The sequence below is a fragment of the Podarcis melisellensis genome (genome assembly GCF_964234715.1).
Source record: "Podarcis melisellensis genome assembly, chromosome: 3".
Lineage (NCBI taxonomy): Eukaryota > Metazoa > Chordata > Lepidosauria > Squamata > Lacertidae > Podarcis > Podarcis melisellensis.
In genome coordinates this window covers 25,709,698-25,730,664 of record NC_138530.1, presented here as the reverse complement: position 1 = coordinate 25,730,664, position 20,967 = coordinate 25,709,698, and the positions used below count along the sequence as shown (strand labels likewise).

Below are 20,967 nucleotides of genomic sequence, written 5' to 3'. Positions count from 1 at the left end.
TTCAATAGGGCTCGGCTTAGCACTGCTTCCGGGTGAGGGAGGGAGATAAAAAAAACCAACGAACGGTTTCTCCGAGAGAGCGGGAAAAAGGCAGGCCGAGATGGAGGAGGCGCCGCCGCCGCCGGCTGCTGCTGCTTCCCCTCGGGACTGCCGGGTGCGGTGCTGCTCGCGGCGCCAGACGGCCGAGTTGCTGGGCTACTGCCAGCCTTTCGTGCGGAAGCTCGGGGAGGGCCAGCCGGTGGAGGCCGAGAGCTTGGAGCAGGCCGTGGGGGAAGCGATCTGGGTAAGGGCGGCCGAGCTGAAGGGGGCGGCTGGGAAGGGGGAGGCCCACACGACCACCACCCCCACAACCGCAGCTTTCTGGATTTGGGGCAGCGCGGGTTGCCCAGTTTCTAAGGCGTGTCGGGTCCAAAATCATTTATCTCCATTGCATAATAGCTGTCAACGTTTCGCTTTTTTTTAAGGGAAATTCCCTTATTCCAAATAGGATTGCTCGCAAGAAAAGGGAAAAGTTGACAGCTATGGCAAATTGCATGTCACTGAATTGCTTGTGGAGCCTTGTTCTGTGGTGCTAAGATGTTTGGTGCAATAATTTCTTTTTAAAAAACTAACTTCTCCATGTATAATAAAGTATTATTGTTGTTCTTGTTGTTGTTTATTCTGACTTTTTGTCCTGATAGGGGGTCAAGGCGGCTTTAAGATAAAAGAGAAACAGATCGTTGCAATACAAACATCACAGCTCTAGCTGTTTCCTTAAGTATAATTTTAAATGCATTAAACCAAAACAGCAGCTAGCCTTGTCATTTTTTGCAATAGGAACAGGGGAAGTGTATTGGCTGCTTAAAATTAGAACCATGACTTAGATGCATGTTAAAGGCTCCAATCCAATAAGTCTCTCCAGATGTTTCCTCTGAGGCAGTGCTGTTTTTCTAGAAAAACTGGTGCTGGCACTCACAATGAACGTCTCCCTTTTTCTCCTATAATGGCAATGGTGCCCACCTGAGAGGTGCTGGAACTGAGTTCCAGTGAGTTCTGGCTGAAAGAAAAGCCCTGGTCTGAGGATGTTGTCTTGATTTCTTGTTTCTCATCTCATAAGGAGATGAATGGATGCCAGGTGTAAAAGTATAGAGGATTCATCTTGACTCTGGCAAGACCATACCTGCGAGTACCAGGAATTTATTGACAGGCCTGCTGCAGAACACCAGCATTTAGCAATTTTTAAATGAGCAGCAACCAACAAAACGTTAATATCTCCTAATGAGTTACACGTTGATTTGATTCACCCATTATTCCTAACAAGACTAACAAAGGAGTTGGGTTTATCTTTGTATTTGCAATAATTCCTGACAAGGTTCTGGTATCTTTAATATGGCATTACAGGTTTTTTGGTTTTTTTAAAAAGAATCTATTTATTTGTTTTTGGTTCATTTCCCCACTTTTTTCTGTAAAAGCAGCCAAAGATATAGATAGGGAGGGAAGTAGATAAGTGTATATATATTTAAATACATAATTTTGACAATCAACAACCAGTAGTACTGAAACAGTATGAACATGGATGAAACCGGAAAACATGCAGAAAATGCTTGTTTGAATAACAAGGTTCTCAAGAAAGGGAGCCCATCAGACCTCCCCAGGGAGGATATTCCACAGGTAGGGTGCTGCAACTGAGAAGGGACTGAGGTGCTGTCCTTGGTACCTGTTAAATAGATTTCCAGGGCAAACAGGTCAGAGACCAGGACTTTTGCTGCTGATCATAAGGCGCTTGGAGGCTCATATGGATGAAGGTGGCCTGTTAAGGTTAACCCAATATATAACATTAATTCTGGAAATGAATGAAGTTATAATTCAATGGCTGAAGTTTCATGAGTCCTTTTAGTGCTAGGAAAAACAGCCCCCGTAAATTTTCATGGTTCCAGGATCTGGTTAAAATAGTGATATTATAGATGGCTATTGTATAATTCTATTAAAAATTGCTTTTTCTAAATGTTTAAAGTTGTTCACATACAGCGTATTACAGTGAAAGTATACATGTTTATTAGGAAGTCAAGTTGTGTTAAATGAGGCTTAACCCTGGCTGAGTAGGTTACTTTAGGAGTGCAGCCTTTGTGATTCTTGCAGCAAACGTATTGACTAGGCCAGTACTATCGCTATATTACAGGGTTGTATTATTTCTCTTCAGAGTGAACTGAAGTATGTTATAGTCTAAAAAAAAAGTTTAAAATAGAATGTTAAACCATAAATGATGCAGACTACCTTGTGCCTTAAAAATAGAGCTGAACATTACCTTTGCATGGAGATGAGGACCATTCCTGCCTTGGCATCCTTGTTTTTGTAACCTGAGAAAGGCAGGAAAAGCATAAGCTTATCAAGCTTTTTTTGTGGGGAGGGGAAGTATTTGGCCTGGTGGTTAAAAATTGCCTAGGCATTGTATATGTGCTGAGTCTCAGGCTGGTGAAGTAACAGTAGCATGATTTGCATGTACTGTAACTTTATACCAGTGTAAAATAAACTATGGTTTAATTTGAAAAAGCAGTGGACTGGTCCCCCTCCCCGTATATAGACCACACATATAGCACACACAGTCTCACACATACACACTTTCACACGTACAAACATACACATCTCTCTCTCTCTCTCTTTTTTTTATAATAATATTTATTAAAATTTTGTTTAAGCAATAAAAGACATACATAGTAACATAGTATTTTCCAATATCCACATTTCATTCTCATCATTGGACTTCCTCACAACTCTTGTTCCTGCATTCCAAACTCATAAATTTTGCCAGCAAATTATTAACTTGTTTCAATTCATGTAATGTAATTTTCCAATATTGAATCTCAAATTTTAGAAAATTTAGATCACTCTTTTGGAGACTTAGTTTTAACATACTATTTATCCAAAATTTGTCTTTTCTTTCAATTGCATTTAGATTCATATTCCTTATAACTAATTTGTTGGAACCATGTTATTACTAATCTTACATCTTTCTTAACATTCATACAATTTACAATGTTTTTGTAAATAGTCCTTAAATTTCTTCCAGTCCTCCTCCACCAGTTCTTCTCCCAGGTCTCGGATTCTGCCAGTCATTTCCGCCAGTTCCATATAGTCCATCAGTTGCATCTGCCATTCTTCCAGTGTGGGCAAATCTTGAGTTTTCCAGCATTTAGCGATGAGTATCCTTGCTGCTGTTGTAGCATACATAAAAAAGGTTCGGTCCTTCTTTTGCACCCTCTGGCCGACAATGCCTAAAAGAAAGGCCTCTGGTTTCTTAGGGAAGGTATACTTAAATACCTTTTTCAGCTCATTATATATCATTTCCCAGAAAGCTTTCACTCTAGGGCAGGTCCACCAGAGGTGAAAGAATGTTCCTTCAGCTTCTTTACACTTCCAGCATTTATTATCAGACCATCTCTCTCTCTCTCTCTCTCTCTCTCTCTCTCTCTCTCTCTCTCTCTCTCTCAGACCATCTCTCTCTCTCTCTCTCTCTCTCTCTCTCTCTCTCTCTCTCTCTCTCTCACACACACACACACACACACACACACACAGAGAGAGAGAGAGAGAGAGAGGGCACTGTGTCTTTTCACAGCTGGGAGAAATACTGCCTTTTGCTTTTGTGAAGATTAAAAGGAAGTGTTTTCTACCCCCCTCCCCATCTAGCTTCAGCTTTAAACAAACAACAGTTTACCAAGTTTGGATATAACAATCCAAATGTTTCTTCAGCTGAAATAGTCACATATTTTTTCTGTGTTTACTTCTGTCTCCACTTCTCTCTGCTGTTTCCCCTAATATTTTCCCCTTACCAACATAAAGGCACTGTTTGCATTTTTTTGGCTCCAAAATGTTTTGGGTCATTCTTCTGAGTCTGCATGAATTGGTTGTAAAAAGGATGTGAAATATATTCTCTGTTCAGCCTTATCTGTTTATGAAGGCCTTTTCCTATGGTACGGTTGGCCTATTATTGGGGGGGGGCCTCTATGACAGACATCCTCACTTAGGATGGGTACTGGATAACATGCCTGCTATTTATGTGTGTTTTTTGCTTAAATCCCTCTCTGTAGTCCCACAGCAGGGACTTTGATTTAACTGTTTGATTTAACTGTTTGTGGAAGCATGCTTGTGAAGGGACTCTGTGACCAGAGTCCTTGCCCAGAAGAACTAAGAAAGAATGAGGCACTTTTAAAACAAAACAGGTAGTTTATTTGTCTACACATAAAGAGGTTATAGCTTAGTGGTTACTTTTGCAAGGCACAATACTTTGTTTCAAATAGACACTCTCAACAGAGATGGTTAATAAATATCTTAACACTTTCATCCTGTAACTGGGTAGAGAAATTCTTTCTAGAATGGTTATTGTTTTACACTATCCATAAAACACTTCCTGCTTTTCCTATAGTCCAAACCTTCCCCTCAGGTAGATCTTTGTGTGCCCACAGATAATCTTTGTCTGTTTCCACTGACAGATAAAACCTAAGTCTACTCAAATAACCAGAGATTCCTTCTGCCCACCAAAACAGAAAGTCCCTAACCTGAAACCCAGGTCCCTGTCCCTTTCGGATTGTTAAGTGTAAGCATCTATTCCACACACTCTCTCCTGAGTGGCTGAACTACCAGCCATCTCCCACTGGTTGTTGGATCACCAGGAGGCAGACCCAAGGTCTGTCCATCACAGCCTCTGTCATCAGAGTGATGTGAGCCAGCTTTTCTCCATAGCTGGTTACTTTATGCTACACAGAAGTAGAAAAAAAGATGACAGTATGAAGTAGTTTATTGAGTGTTATATTGCATCAGTAGATTAATTAGCATTTTTAAGAGTTCTGATGTATACATTTTCTACAGAACTTCGAAACAGCTGTACAAGAGAATATTACCGTTAACGGACTCCCATGGCAGGAGTCATCAGATGATCCTCAAAATGGTATGTGAACTTCTGAATATATTTTTCTTATTTCTGTGCTGACTTATTTATGTTTTAGTCTTCTGCCTATGAACCCCAACAAATGTGTGAACAAAGGGCATCTGCAGGTGCCTTTCAATATATCAGTCCCCTGGCAGGTTTGGCACCTAGTTTAAATATCTTGAGTTTCTAACAATGGTTGGGAACCATATTTTTAGGAGAGGCGAAAGGATATGTGTAAGCTGCCACACTTCAAAAATAACTTTTTATAATTTTTAAGTGTACCTGAAGCAATAGGAACATCTGCATGGAAGTTGCATTAATTTTTTGTGTGCAATTGATGAATCTTTTGATATTCTTTTATAACCAATTGTACAATACAATGTTAATAATAATAATAAGTTTGTGTTTTTTAAAAATATTGTCAGGTTTTGTTATTACTATATTTGGACTATTTGTAGAACTAAAAAAAACCCCCAAACTTCATTTTCCCAGGATATTATTTTTTTGGTGTTACTATGTTTGTCCAGCAGGGGATGCTCAAAATACATCCTTGGCAGTAGCAGTACCTCTATTTAAGAGGGATAGCCAAGTTAGTCTTTTGCAGCAAAATCAACAAAAAGTCTGGTGGCATCTAAAAGACGAACAAGCTTATTATGCCACAGGTTTGTGAACTTGAGGAAGTAGATTCTGGCTTATATAATAATAATTTTTTTGTGTGTTTTATGCATCTTCCTTACCTAGAAGCTGGTCTGTTAGCTATTTCTTTAGGCAGTAATTTTGCAAATAATTTTAATTTTTGAGTAAATCTTCTAAATTAGATGCCTGGTTTTTAGAATGGAAGTACGGCTAAAGGTTTGCTGTCTTAATTTAATCACTCATTGCTATGAACCTGCTACCACCTGCTGGGAACAAGAAATACCTTTGGCTAAAAACTTTGCTGTCACTAGGGTGTGTGTGTGTTTAATGCAACTTACTTTGATGGCATCTCCCTTTTGAAGCTGTTGTTTTCTAGTCAGATGAGGTAGATAGCCTTCTGTTCCAGTTCTCTCACCACCCCAATTAGCAGTTGCAGCATTGTGGTAGTTGCGAACTGCAACTTTAATTGTACCTAAAGTTGCCCAGTTCAACAACTTGGTGTACCCATCTTCTCTGGTCCTTCCCCGCTTTATACTGTGCTGATCAGATCAAACCTAGAGTCCTGTTTCTAGTTCTGGGTACCACAGTTTCAAGGAGGGCATTGACCATTTGCAGTGTTCTCAGGGGAGGGCAACCAAGATGGTGAAGGATCTGGAAACCAAACCAAATCCTTATGAGGAGCAGTTGAAATGTTTCATTATGTTTAGCCTGAAGAGGAGAAGATGAAGGGGTGCAGAGGAGACACACATGACAGCAGTCTTTCAAACTTTTGACAGGTTGTCATATAGAAGGCTATGCTCTGCCTCCACAGATGGAGGTAGTAATGATTCTGAATACTAGTTGCTGAAAGCAGCAGGAAGGGAGGGTGCTCTTGTGTTCAGGTCCAGCTTGTGTGCTTACCACAGGCATCTGGTGAGCCAGTGTGAGAATAGCATGCTGGACAAAATGAACCATTGGCCTGATCCAGCAGGCTCTTTTGATGTTCTTTAGATGCAGCAGAATTGCATCTTTGCTCCAAGGCACAGGACTAGAAGCAATGGGTGGAAATTTTAGGGAAGCAGATTTCTGCTGCTCATTAGTAGAACCTTTCTCAGAGTAGTTCAACATTGTTCAAAAGCTATTCAACAGTGGAACAGGCCACCTTGAGAGGTGATGGACTATCCTACTCTGGAGGTATCTGACCTGAGGCTAAAGAGCCAACTCTCAGGGATGCCTCCTGCATTGAGCAAGTAGTTGGACGGTTTGACCTGCATCCCTTCCAACTCTATGATTCATAGTTCCACATATCCCTGATTAAGATGGAGTCAAGTACAGTGGTAACTTAGTTTATGAACTTACTCCGTTTCAGAAGTCCATTCTTAAACCAAAGCATTCTTAAACCAAGGCGTGCTTTCCCATAGCAACAGGGGACTCAATTTACAAATGGAACACACTCAACATATTCTGTTTCCAAGGCAAAGTTCACAAACCAAAATACCTACTTCTGGGTTTGCTGCATTCTTAATCCAAGTTGTTCATAAACTAAGCTGTTCTTAAACAAAGGTACCACTGTATAATACATCTTTCAATTTTTAGATCTTACCTGGTAACTGAAGATAACCTTGTGTTTCTCAGGGAATGGGGCAGGGTGATACCTCAGCCATGCATTTCTCAAAGCTCCTTGGGGGATCTTTAAGACCACTGGGCTTGGAAGAGGAAACATTTTTTTCAGAGATATTGCAAACAAGACTTTCACATAGATTGTCCAAATAATTTTACATACCGTATATTCATATCTGTCTTGTGAATTAGATACGGATATCAAACTCCTTGAAGATCAGCTTGATGAGTTAATAGTGGAGGTGGCATCCAAACGCAATCAGTATCCCAGAAAAATTCAAGTGCATGTGGTCCAAGCACTTAAAAGAAAGCAAGAGTTATTGGTGAGTATCCTTAATTCTTAGTTCACTTGATTCATTTCAAAAGAATGTTGTTCATCTGTTGCTTATGAGTAGGCCAGCAGATACTTTTGAATGTTAGAAAGAAAATGTAAATTCTAGCTTTTAGACTACATGAATTCCTCTCCCTTAACTTCGCTGTACTCTAGTTAGGGAGATCATGCCAACAATTGCTGTGAGGATTGATGAAGTTTGTGCTGAGTGCACACTTGCCCTACAAATGTATTTTAGAATAATATCTTTAAAACTGGTTTTTCAATGCAAGGGTTTTTTTGTACCACCAGAATATATTAAATGCTTCTTGGGGGAAAATGTTGTACTGATATCAAGTGTAAAGTGACACCACTTTTGGTAGTGCACATAGGGCCAAAGATATGGTTTAGCATGTCCAGGATATGGTTGCAATTAATTTCTCTTTCTCTGCATCTTCTTGGGGCACATCAGTCCTTCTATCCTGAGTCTAATTTTTAAAAGTGCAAAGTGTATAAACATTAGTCCCAACTTTGCCATTGAGTTCTGAGTCGAATCCTTAAATTGAAGGTATTGATGAGTTATAAATTATCACAGTATCTGATTCTGCTCCTTGCACCCATCCTGCAATTTTTCCACTGGTGAGCATGTCTGGCTAAATGTTGCTCTCAAGAATGTATCTAGTGAAATGCCATCAAATTTAAATTTACCAGATGGACCTAATAATGAATAGGTAGATCCTAGTTGCACTGTGTTTTCTGTTCCTTACTGTTTCCCTGCTGCAACTATTTTAACCTCTCAGATGCCAGCTGTGTGCAAGCTACTTTTCAGTAAAGAAAAGCTGAGCATTGCTTTCCCTGTTTCCACTCTCTATTTTTATTTATTTTTAATCAGCACGTGTTGTAAGCTCAGATTCTGTGTGCCTCTTACACCAGGCTCTAATCATACAGTGGTGCCTCGCAAGACGAAATTAATCCGTTCCGTGAGGCTCTTCGTATAGCGGTTTTTTCGTCTTGCGAAGCAAGCCCATTGACAGTTTAGCGGATTAGCGCTAGAGCTGTCAAGCGGCTTCCAGCGATCAGCTGTTAAGCGGCTTATCAGCGGAACAGCTGATAAGCGGCTTAGCGGCTTAAGAAAAGGGCGAAAAAAGCGAAAAAAACCAGCGGGGGATGCAAGATTTTTTTCGTCTTGCGAAGCAACCCCATAGGGGAATTCGTTTTACGAAGCGCCTCCAAAACGGAAAACCCTTTCGTCTAGCGGGTTTTTCGTCTTGCGAGGCGTTCGTCTTGCGGGGCACCACTGTACTGCTATACTGTAAGCACAAACAGTGTGTATGAGATAGTGCACAACTGTGTCGTCAAATCTTGGTGACCAAGAAGTGATCTGTGGGACAGAAAAGATGCCTGCAGTGGTTTTCTGATTTTTATTTTAAGAAGGAGGTGACACACAGTAAAGCTATCAGTGGTTACTAGTTATGATGTTCACCTTCCACTGTTGGAGGCAGAATGCCGCTGAATGAATACCACTTGCCAAGAAACACAAGTGGGGAAAGTGATCATGCTCTCAGGTCCTGCTTATGGGCTTCCGTCTGGCATCTGATTGGCCACTGTGAGAACAGGATGCTGGACTATAAGGACGGTTGGCCTAATTCAGCAGGCTGCTCTTACATTCACTTAAGTTTTTTGTGCCATTTCCTAAGCCTACCAGCAGAGGGCAGTGTTTGGTCATTCTTCTAAATTGCATTAGAATTTGAAAATGCAATTGTTTGATAGTTCAGATTAAAACGTCAAGTGTATTATCATGGCAGTATTTAGGCAGCCTAGATAAATGAGGGAAATGGAACTGCTTTTGGTAGTTTTTGTACTGGAACAAGAATGCTGGATGCTACTGGATAATCCTACTGCATGCCTATCAGAATGAATTCAGTTCTCCATTTTCCATACAAAAGAATCAGACACTTAATGTAAGCTTAATAAAACTGAAAGCAAGCCAAATACTTAGCAATGGAGGTTCTAAATAATATATTTGTTCATACAGGGCTGCTATCGACCTCTTGCGAATCATCAAGAGATAAAAGCAGAACCTTCTCAAGGTAATGGTTTGAAATGATGAAATCATAGTTTAATGCTAGCCTGAAAATGTCACCATTGCAAAAATAAAAATAAAATGCTGCACTTTTTCATATTCTTGACAGTTACAATTTAAAACACACACTGCTCTGTTCACTCTTTTCCAGATAGCCATGTTAATCTATTGCTAAAAAAACAGTGCAAATAGCACATTTATTAAGGCATAAGCTTCATGGACTAGAGTCCACATCATTGGATGCATGAAGTGTTATCCTAAACTGGCAGGCATATATACACACAGCTGTAGGGGTTTATTTTTTTCTCTTTGTGTGTGTGTACCTGCCAGTTTAGCTGGTACACCTGACTTGGACTCTACTCCATGAAGTTTTTTTTTTTTTTTAATATAATTTTTATTAAGGTTTTCCAAATTAAAAACAAATTAGATCCAATTCATACACTTTCTTCCAAAACCAAAACCAGGACTTCCCCTTCCCACCCCCAGTTGTGTTCCAAATCTTCCGAATAAGCAATTAAGTTCAACAAGTTTTTATCCCATAACTCACTTAGCATCAATAACCCAATTTTTCCAAATTCCCATCCCCTAAGATCGATTTTTTCCCTTCCACGAGTTCCCCCTTTCAAAATTTTATAAAGAAAGAAAAAAAGATATAAAGATAGAAAATAATTTTACAACCTTTGGATTCCAAATTTCCCTCCCCCCTTTCCCTGTTGTGTTCCTTCTATCCCTTCCTCCTAGTGTCTTCCTGAGGTGCCTACCCGCTTCATCCATATCCCTCTAGTAGTTTGCCAGTCATATTTAATTACAAATGTCCAATCTTGGAAGGAGTCTGTCTCAAAAAGGGGCCCATTTTTTCTCTCCAGATTTTTCTATCCAGGAGTAAAAAACTCCCATTTAATTTCCATAAGCTTGTCAAATCTGGATGTCCCAAATGTTCCCAACTCTGTCCAGTTCATGATGTTTCCATATTCTTGTCATTCTCTCTCTTCCTTCTATTTCCCTATTTTCCCGCAAAAATGTTCTTTTTCCATGACCTTCTTATTTTCTGCAGAGGCTTGTTGTTCAGAAGCAAAGCGTCATGTCCCTTTCGTTTTCCAACTGAAAAGTCCATTGTTTCCTGTAGTTTGTAGCCCTCTGTAGACAAAACAATGTTCCATTTCTGCAGTTCCCAGGAGATTAAAAGTTACAACTGTTCAGGTTTCCTGAAAAAAACACATGCAGTGTCGCTCAGCTCCTCTAGGTGGATCGCAGTAACTGAGTTCCCTTCCAAATCAAATCCATTAGTCCAACTAGTTTATAAATCCTTATTTGAAACAATTTATATACAATTTAACCGGCAAAGTCCTCAAAACGAAGTCCCTGCTTTATTCTTCCATTTTGACAGCCTTTGACAGCTGTCAAAACTCCCGATGCTCTTTCCCAGGTAGTTTCACGGATCGCTCCAGGGATTCGGGGGGGGGGGTTGTTTTTTTTGATACAAATTCCACTTTTCTCCTCCAGCACAGTCTTATAATTTTCCCTCGCAAAGTTGCCAATTCATGAAGATAAAGATACGCTCGATCTTAGTCGTTAAATCCTTTGTTTTAGCTCTTCTACAATTGAGGGGTAGGCTGACTTCCTTTTTTCCACCTCCCCCGTTCGCTCCAGATTTTTAAAAATTTATCCCTCTTTTTTTTAATCCATAGTCCAATTACTCACGGGTTCTTTTAGGTCCAAATTTTCAATAGAAGAAGCCAGCGCTCTCCGCCGGATGGCTTGCGGCTGCGCTCGGCAGGTATAGCAGAGAACTCAAAGCACCACGCTTCTCCCCGGCGCCCGATCCGTAGCCTTTAAAAAGGCTCTTCACGAGCCGGGATGGCGCTAACGGTGCCAGCCGAGTCTCCATGTCCACGGCCTCACTCTGGCCGTGGTTTTTGAGGGTCCCCGCATCGCCGGTGCGGTAGGACCCAGCCCCTGCCGAGCAGGCTCCCTCCGGAGCTCGGAGGGAGCCCGCCATTCGGCGATGGCGCCGACCCGGAAGTCCTCTACTCCATGAAGTTAACGCCATAATAAATACATTAAGTCACTAAAGCCTCTTGTTTATTCTCTGTGGGCAGTAGTGGCTTTGTTTAAATATTTTAATTTATTTAAATGTTTGGGAAACCATCTCTTTGTGGTTTTTACTGTGCTAAGCTCCCTAGAGGCTGTGGTAATTGTTGTTAGTATTATAATAATATTTATTTATATCCCACCTTTTTCCTTGACAGGGACGCAAGGTGGCTTATAGCTAAAATAGAAACAGCTAAAAACATAGATAAAAAGCAATCATTAAAAAACAATTAAACATTAATAGAATATATATATATATATATATATATATATATATATGTAGTGTTTGTGTGTGTGTGTGTGTGTGTGTGTATCTGTGTGTCTGTAGATAGATGGATGGATGGATATGGATACGTAGATATAGATATATGACATACAGATCATTACAATAAAAACATCATAGCACCAGCCCTTTCTGGACACCAACTCTTAATTGTGCCCAGAAACACACTGGTATCCAGTGGAGCAATTGTAAAACCAGCCCCAGTCAGCAATTTGGCTGCAGCTCTTCAAGCCATTGACATTTCGGAGCACTTTGACTACTGTTCCAGTGCAGTCATTCTGCCCCTTTTTTCTAGCCCGTGTGCCGTTCTTCAGAGGCACGGCTTTTCATTTCAAAACTCTTCAGGTAGGGCACTAAACAGGAACGCAGGCTAGGAGCATAGCAGTCTCTGCCTTATGCCAGGCCAAATTCTTTGTCCACTTACTTGGTCCACTTATTGACAGCAACTGTCCAGAATCTTTGGCAGAGGTCTTTCCCATCCCCTGCTACTTGTTCTGGGATTCTCAGCATTGAGTCTGGGATGTCCGGACATTGCATGCAAAGCATTGTGGTACCATTGAGCTACAATCTATCTCCTTGGTTAGTAGATTGTGTGTGAATTCTGGTTAGTAGACGGTGTAAATTCTGACACCCCAGCAGGTGATTATCATTAACACTTTGTTAAACAAACCCTTAATTTAGACCAGGGGTTCTCAAACTTTTTTCTCTGGCCAGAGAATAAAAAATTGCTCACCCCACACCAATTATTTTTATTGATAAGAAAAGCATTGGAAAACAAAAGGAAACAACTCCTAGCAGTGCTTGATTTGTAGCATAGATCACAACTACTTTATAACATGATCATGGGGCATCCAGAAAGTATAGGACAATGCAGCTAAATAAGAACATGAATCATTCCCAATATATAATTATAAACAAGCTTATTACAGATGTACCTTAAGTATGTACACAAACTCCATGCTTGAGCTGTTTTTTTTTCGGGTAATCTCATTTAGATTAGGTCTAATTTGAGGCAAACTCAGTCTCATCTCCTCATCAACACAAAGAAGCCTTTCTCTTTTCTGATCTTTCATATTTGTCAGATTTGAAAATCCCTGTTCAAAAAATTAAGTCGTGGAGAACTGTAGAAGAATAGCCAATGCTGTTGAATAAAGGCATAGATACTGCTTCTGGTTGTGTATGCATACTACACTGAAATGTTTAAATGTGTCTTTGATTATCCGTTAATCTTCTCGCCACCCTTGACATCCTCTGCCCTTTGAGAACCTCTGATTTAGACAAATATAAAGTTTTCCCCCCATCAAATTTGGGTTGAGTTCTGGTGACATTTTTTCTGGCTTAGAGGAGCTGCTGCTTCCTGTGCAGCAAAGGATCCCCACCCCCATATCTGGCTTTGGGTGCATTTGTGCTAGCAAGTTGCACATGTTTCCAGAAGTTGCATACAAACTGCATTAATCCTATGGACTCACTGGGTGACTTGAGGCAAGACTCTTTGTCTCTCACCAGTAAAAAGTCAATATTAATTATTTAACTTGCAAAGTATTGCAAGGATGAGTATTTAGAAGAATTGTGAATAACTTTCAAAATGAAAAGAACTATAAATATGTTTTAGTAACAAGCTTGAGTCCTTTTTTGCATATCACAGACAGTGCCCAGCAGTGAGTGCTTCTTAACTTTGTGTCTTAGCAGAGCAGAAATACAAATTACTAACAAAAAATATCATACAGAATTATGCACTGTGTTCAAAGTGTTTATTTGCATAGTTTCTGGGATGTTCATGCATCCCTGTTTAGTAACTGGTGGCCAGAAACCAAAGATATTTAGATTACTCACTACCTCTCATTTCCTTTTTTCATTTCCCTGTGCTTTGAAAGCCATGAACGTATTTCTCTTACTAAATATCAAGCACCTTTAATATACTGTCAAGTAACAATCTCTCCAGTGTATCATATCATATAGGAACTGTTGGGCTGGATCAGTTCGGATGATGCAGTTCTCTTTGTTCAAAAGAAGCCAGGCGGATGCCTCTGAGAGGTTCGCAACCTTTAGTTGTTTGTAATAAACTTGTACTCCAGTTTCTAGCCAAGATAGACAGGTACTTCAGTCTCTGCAGTGATGGGCAAGAATGTCCAGCACCAAACTGTTTAACAATAGTAGCAACAAAACAATCCCTTGCACACTCTGCTGCTACCCTAAGTTGTTATTGTTTAGTCGTGTCCGACTCTTCATGATGCCATGGACCAGAGCACGCCAGGCACTCCTGTCTTCCACTGCCTCCCGCAGTTTGGTCAAACTCATGCTGGTAGCTTCGAGAACACTGTCCAACCATCTCGTCCTCTGTCGTCCCCTTCTCCTTGTGCCCTCAATCTTTCCTAACATCAGGGTCTTTTCCAGGGAGTCTTCTCTTCTCATGAGGTGGCCAAAGTACTGGAGCCTCAGCTTCAGGATCTGTCCTTCCAGTGAGCACTCAGGGCTCATTTCCTTAAGAATGGAGAGGTTTGATCTTCTTGCAGGCCATGGGACTCTCAAGAGTCTCCTCCAGCATCATAATTCAAAAGCATCAATTCTTTGGCGATCAGCCTTCTTTATGGTCCAGCTCTCCCTTCCATACATCACTACTGGGAAAACCATAGCTTTAACTCTAAAATGAAGAAAGCTGGAGATAACAAGGAATGGATTACTGTCTGGAAGCAGTGGAAGATTTATTCAGTTCTGGTACTGACAACAAATTGTTTTGCTCTACATTATTCAATCTTGCTCCAGCTTCAAGTATGTGGATCTTGGGGTGCTAGAAAAATACCTAGTAGATCTTGTAAGCCTGAAGTCTGCCCACTGCTGCTCTAGCTTGCTGCAGCTCCTGTTATTAGTGGTACCACTTTTCAGATTGTAAACTGAGGAGAAGAAGGAATATTTTTAAATTTAATTTAATTTACATACCACCCTATACCTGGAGGTCTCAGGGCGGTTCACAGAATAAAATCAAAATATAAAACCACAAAATACATAATCAAAATAAAAACAACAACCCAATACCCTCCCTGAAAAAAACCCACATTTTAAAAGGCATAGGATGTCAATCAAATCAACCAAAGGCCTGGTTAAAAAGGAATGTTTTTGCCTGGCACCTAAAGGTGTATAAGTTCACTCAAGGGGCTCGTGGGTGAGCTGGAGTTTGTAACGTACAACATGCCTTGAGGATGTTATGTAAATGACATGGTACAGGAGTAGCTTATTGAGGAGCAGGAGGGACAGAGAAAAATAATGGAGATAGAGGCAGGGGTAAATGGATGAAGAATGGGTGTATGTTTCAGATGAAGGGTTTGAAGGCGGTAAGAGTAGTGGCGCCATGCAGGTGTTTTATGAGACAGCTGAAGCTGCTGTAACTAGAGCAAAGGTATGAAGAACATAGGCAGGATTGTATTCTCCCACATAAATTATGGGGTGCAAAAACCATGCAATACTGGCACTCCTGCCCAATTCACAGAGGACTATCAGAAGATGTGAGCTGACCTAGTAGGGTACTCCAACTCTGTGGCAACCTCCCAGACACATGGAGCCAGTCCATCAAACCTCTCCAGTAACTGTTGCTGTTTTCTGGCTCAGAACTTGTGGAGGAATTGTGGCATACTTGCCCACAAGGTCACTACATTGTATTGTCCTATCAAGGCTCCTTATTGGAATCCAATAAAAACTACATTAAAACATTCCAAATTACAGTACAATCAAAAAAGCCAAATATACATGCCAAATTATATATCTTTGGGTGACTTCCAATGCTCTGAATTTCACGAAGTGCTGATCATCTAATATCACATTGCATTTCTTAGTTAGTCAATAAACCATTCCGATGTTAATCCTTCATTTAATTTAAGTCCCACATAGATTATGTCCTGTCTGCCTTCTCCACTGCTAGTGGACTGCAGACTGTCTTTATAAGTTTCCTACTCCTAGTATTCTTTCTTGAGTGAAGTGTTACCTTTGTGTCAATTCTTTGTGTGTTTGCACTGTTAATGTATGGGAAAGTACTCAAGGAGTCATTTCTAGCTAATTTCATTTTCTTTTTATTATTACAACAATATCAACTTTTTAAAATGCTTTTAACGTAATCAACACATTTCTTATAATTTCTTATTTCTTCCTGAGTTTGACCCAACAGTGAAAGTTCTTGTTTTGCAGCAGGTGGGATTTCCACTTCTTTGTTTCTGGCTTAGCTTTTTTTCACTTGCTAGGTTTCTGTTGACAGGAAAGCATGTAGTTGCAACTTCACAAAGTGAAAACTAGGGCTGAGCTGGAACTTCTTGCATGCTTTTGCTTTTGCTGAGGTCAGCTGAGCGAGCTGTGCAGTCCCTTAGCTAGCTGGGAAACGGCCAAATCTCTCGGGGAGTCTTGAGGCACAAACATTTTTTGTTCATGAGCCTCTTCATGGATTCAGAGAAATGGTCCACCCTGTTGAAAGGGCAAGATTCAGCACAATAATGCACCAAACCCACAAAACGCAGCTGAGGGCCTTTAAGAAAAGAGCCCGTTGCAATTATGGCAATCGTCTTGATTTCTGTTGAACAGGGCAGCTGTTATCCAAAAAGCTGCAAGTGCACAGGCTTATATTTGCCTGCAAAGAAAACTGCAAAGATTTGCCCTCTTGAGGGGTTTGTGTGAAATCCATTTGTCTACCAGTTGACAATGCAAATGTTGTTGCTCAGTGTCCAGGGCTGCAGCTGATGGCTGTATTTCGGGGGTTGTTTTGTGATGCTTGCCCCTTCTGTTTACCACAATCTCTGCCACTTGAGGATGCTTTGCCCAGCATTTGCTCACAGAACTGTTCTCGCAAGTTACTCTGTGAATTGGGAAAGGGTATTCATGAGTCAGTGATGCGGGTGGCGCTGTGGGTTAAACCACAGAAGCCTAGGGCTTGCCGATCAGAAGGTCGGCGGTTCAAATCCCCACAATGGGGTGAGCTCCCGTTGCTTGGTACCTGTGCTCCTGCCAACCTAGCAGTTCAAAAGCACGTCAAAAGTGCAAGTAGATGAATAGGTACTGCTCCGGCGGGAAGGTAAATGGTGTTTCCATGCGCTGCTCTGGTTCGCCAGAAGCGGCTTATTCATGCTGGCCACATGACCCGGTCGCCGGCTCCCTTGGCCAATAAAGTGAGATGAGCGCCACAACCCCAGAGTCGGTCACGACTGGATCTAATGGTCAGGGGTCCCTTTACCTTTACCTATTCATGAGTCAGAGCTGATTCACATTTTGTACAGCAAACATGTTTGCAGCATTAACAACATTAAGTGTGAAGTGTGCATTTGTAAACACTCAGCGGACATGTGTTGAGGAACCTCTGTAGATCAGAGTTCCCAGCACCTGTTCACCTCCAGTCAGCGAGCTTACAAACATGCGTCTGTGCTTTAGGAGACTTCCTGATGCAAACACACTTTCCACATAAAAGGCAAGCTGACCCAATATTGCAAATGGGGCAATCTGATTTGCATAAATTGCATTGCTAGTATAAATAAGTCGCAGCCCTGGCTCATATCTTTAGGAACCAATACCTGATTCCCCAGGGGCCTGGTTGCATGACTTTTCTCTGCCTGAGTGAAATCATGTGAGGGGGCCTTTTGCAAGAATTGTATATGCCTTGTTCATATGTTAACTTTACCTGCACAGTAGTAACAGGCCACTTCACAGGGGAATTTGAAACGTTGCTTGGATTGAATGCTCTCTGGGGCACAAGTTATTTTATGCATTACTCAGTTTTCTCCTATGTACACGTTTTGAGTTTAGGTCCTCTGTGCCTGTTATGTGTTGTACATGTAGTAATTATGCACTTATAAATGATCTCTAGTAATGAAAAAAAAAAAACCCCACAACCATAATTGTGAAGCAGTCTTTACAATTCTGTTGCATTGCAGGTAGACATTTAGTGGAACTCAATTAACATTCCCCTCTTTTCAGTCTTAAAAGCTTTGAATAGAATAGAATAGAATAGAATAGAATAGAATAGAATAGAAATATTTATACCACGCCTTCCCCAGCCAGGACCGGGCTCAGGATGGCTAACATCAAAACACACAATACATTAAAAACACAAAACCGAACAATTGATTAAAATACAGCTTAAAATCAAATTAAGATCAGAATAAAATCAGATGGCAACCCACAAATTATAACTGTAGGGGTTGGGAACATTAAGTGTGCACCAGGCTCCAACTCTTCCCATTTGTGTTATTTGTGTGAGTCTTAGCTATTTGTGCTGATCTTATATGAGCTGGTGGGAAGAGTTAGGGTTGTACTAGATTATACAACTAGTACAAAGGTTATACTAGAGTTGGATTAAGCAGCTTTGTGTTTATGGCAAAGAAAGTATGATTTCAAGCAGGAAGTAAGCAACCTAGATTTATAACACGACAGTTTAATATCACAGACTTGATTCAGAGAATCTTTTCGGAGTGTTTTCAAATAGCAAGCAAGCAAACAAACCTAAACTTGTTATTATGCCTAATCTTGTAAACAAACCCACATAATTTACTAACCCATAAAAACTTGAATCAACCTACCTGTCCACATTGTACTTAGACTAGTCATTTGTGATTTGTGACTGTGAGCAGTCTGTAATGTTTCCTGTCTGGACAACTGGAAATGATAGTTACGTATCACAGATAGCCATGTACAAGCATGCTTTCGTTTTTTTATATACAGTATATTTTATATATTACATTTTAAGCCAGCTCTTTATCCAAGGAGCCCAGGCTCTCTCTCTGTCCATTGTATCCTCACAGCAATCAGGCGAGATACTGTGACCAGCTAAAGGATACATAGTCAGCTTCATGGCTCAACTCAAATCTCCCTGGTCTAGTACAACTCTCTAACTGCTATATCACATTGTTTCTTTACTTATGTGCTGAGTGAATAGGAGTTTGCTCAGTTTCAAGAGATGCATCCTGTACATATTCATGGATTTTTTTCCTCTTAAATTTTTCGGTAATCTGGCCAATGTAGAAAGATCACTGCTGAAACCTATTTGGTACCATTCCTTCATGCTAAAAACTTTTGATGCTTTCTCAGTGAAATAAAGTATTTTAAAATGATGTGAAATAGTGGAAACTACCTGTAATAGTGCTCTTGTAATCCTTTTTTGTACTTTGTTGTGGGCAAATGAATTTTTTCTCCCTTTTATAGGATATGAAATATTTTTTTTCTTTGCAGATTCTCGTATGGCCGACTTGAGGCTTTCAACAAAAACTGCATCCAGGGACATTGGGGAGTTGTTTAAGGTGAGAACTGGAAGGGGAAGCAAGAGCTACACAATCAGCTAGGAGCATTTATACTTATTTTCAGACACCGCCGTAGAACAGTGCTGAAGCAGAAACCTAGGAAATAAGACTGACCTATTTAATTATTATGTACAAATCTGTCATTGTATTAGGTAAGGTAAGATTGTTCATTTGGACACAACTGAGCTAAGGTAGAAGGCTTCCAAATTCTCCCGAGTTTCAGGGAGACAGCTTTATTTTATTAATTTCCTGCAGTAGTTTCTAGTTCTCCAAAATGGCCCTGTTCTCCCTGCTGCATTTAGCATTTCAGCTAGACACTAAAGTTGTCTTAAAAAATAGAAACTAAATTAACTCCCTTCTGGCTTAGCTCTTTGCCACTAAACAGTAGATGAAATGTAATTTGTAGGAGGCAAAATGGAATTTACATGTTTTGGGTTGTATCCAACTAAGGTTTTTTCGAAGTAGACACATTAAAATTAATGAGCCTAAATTAACAGATATCATTAATGTCATTGAGTTTACTTGGGGTAGGAATAACATTGGATACAAGCCCTTTGTCTTTAAACATTTGAATGTTTTGAGCAGAGTTTTATAGCAGGGCCTCTGTGCTCTTGTTGTTTGACCATGGTGTAGTGCAGTGTGGGAATTAAGATACATTATTAAGGTAATGGTGTCAAAGATAAAAGTAGGCAATCGTTTTTGCAACTCTGGAAGATGTGAAATATTCTTTTGAGCCTTGTAAAGGAATGCTGAAATTGTGAATCAGTATCATTGAAGGTTTTGGCATCCATGGTGGGCGCGTTAATATTTGAATCCGACTGTTGTGGAGTTTGTAGTACTGCAATTCATACTCGTTCCTTTTTCACTAACTTAAAACCTGTTCTGTTCTCCCCACCCCAGTCTCTGTCATCCCTTGTAGAAAAAGCAGAGGGTTTCTCAAAAGCATTGTCTATGCAACCAACTTTGGGATTATGCAAACTCCATCAAGAAATCTGTTCTGGCTCAGAAGTGAAAAAGGCGGATAACATTGAAGTCAAAGATCTTTTGTCGCAAGTGGAAGTCACACCCCCAGAAAGTGGTACCAGCAATTCCATTCTACTGAAAAAAAAGAGACGATCTTATTCCCCACAGAAACACTACCCACTTCGAGCAGGGGTAATTAATCTTGATACATGAAAACTTTTTTGTGGGGGACTACTGTGTAGCCTCCCCTGCCCCCGAATCTGTCCACATAAACATAGACTGGTTCGCAAAAGCATCAATATTGATGTCGCCAAACCGATCTTAACTGGAAGTTTTGTTGTTGGGTCCTCTCATATAGCTCTGAATACTTCGCTGGACCATTTCTTACTAATTCTGAGCATTGTTCTTTGAAACCTGAGGCTGCTATACTTTTGCTGTATTATAGCAGACTGATCCAGCTACAACATCTTGAGCTGCTTACAACGTCTGAATGGCGAGGGATCTCCAGGGCATACGTGCAGGAAGCTGTGCTCTAGTAAAGCTCAGTTCAAGCAGAAGACTCCATGCCATGGGGGAGCAAAGAAGAAAGCTTAAAAAAACAAAACCCTGCTGCAAATGTCCAAGTCTTTTGGCATAAAAGGGTTGGTGGATCACAGCAACAGTTTGCAATTGTCTGTCAGTATTGCTTCAGCATTTAGTTTATTTGCACAGGTTTGTTGCGAACATCAGGAGATAGATGCAGGCAGAACTGGATGTTTGGTTGCAGAATCAGTCTCCGCTAAACATCTAGGAAATGATGGAGGAAGGATCCAATTTGGAGGTTGGCAGGAGTGT

At 40.5% G+C, this 20,967-nt stretch overlaps 1 protein-coding gene across 1 annotated transcript; it reads left to right on the top strand.

The window, feature by feature from the left end:
- Nucleotide 1: 1 nt before the first annotated feature.
- NSL1 (NSL1 component of MIS12 kinetochore complex) lies at nucleotides 2–20,440 on the top strand. Its single transcript, XM_081904413.1, has 6 exons — nucleotides 2–283; nucleotides 4,843–4,921; nucleotides 7,331–7,461; nucleotides 9,484–9,538; nucleotides 19,103–19,170; nucleotides 20,071–20,440. Exons 1-6 carry the CDS (start codon nucleotides 101–103, stop codon nucleotides 20,344–20,346), a joined length of 792 nt encoding a protein of 263 aa, XP_081760539.1. The 5' UTR covers nucleotides 2–100; the 3' UTR covers nucleotides 20,347–20,440.
- Nucleotides 20,441–20,967: the final 527 nt, after the last annotated feature.

Excerpts from the sequence above, each read along its gene's own strand:
- NSL1 (XM_081904413.1), top strand. The coding sequence starts at position 101 with ATGGAGGAGGCGCCGCCGCCGCCGGCTGCTGCTGCTTCCCCTCGGGAC. Across the intron at positions 4,922-7,330 it reads ATCAGATGATCCTCAAAATG|ATACGGATATCAAACTCCTT; the intron begins GTATGTGAACTT and ends CTTGTGAATTAG. Across the intron at positions 19,171-20,070 it reads ACATTGGGGAGTTGTTTAAG|TCTCTGTCATCCCTTGTAGA; the intron begins GTGAGAACTGGA and ends TCCCCACCCCAG.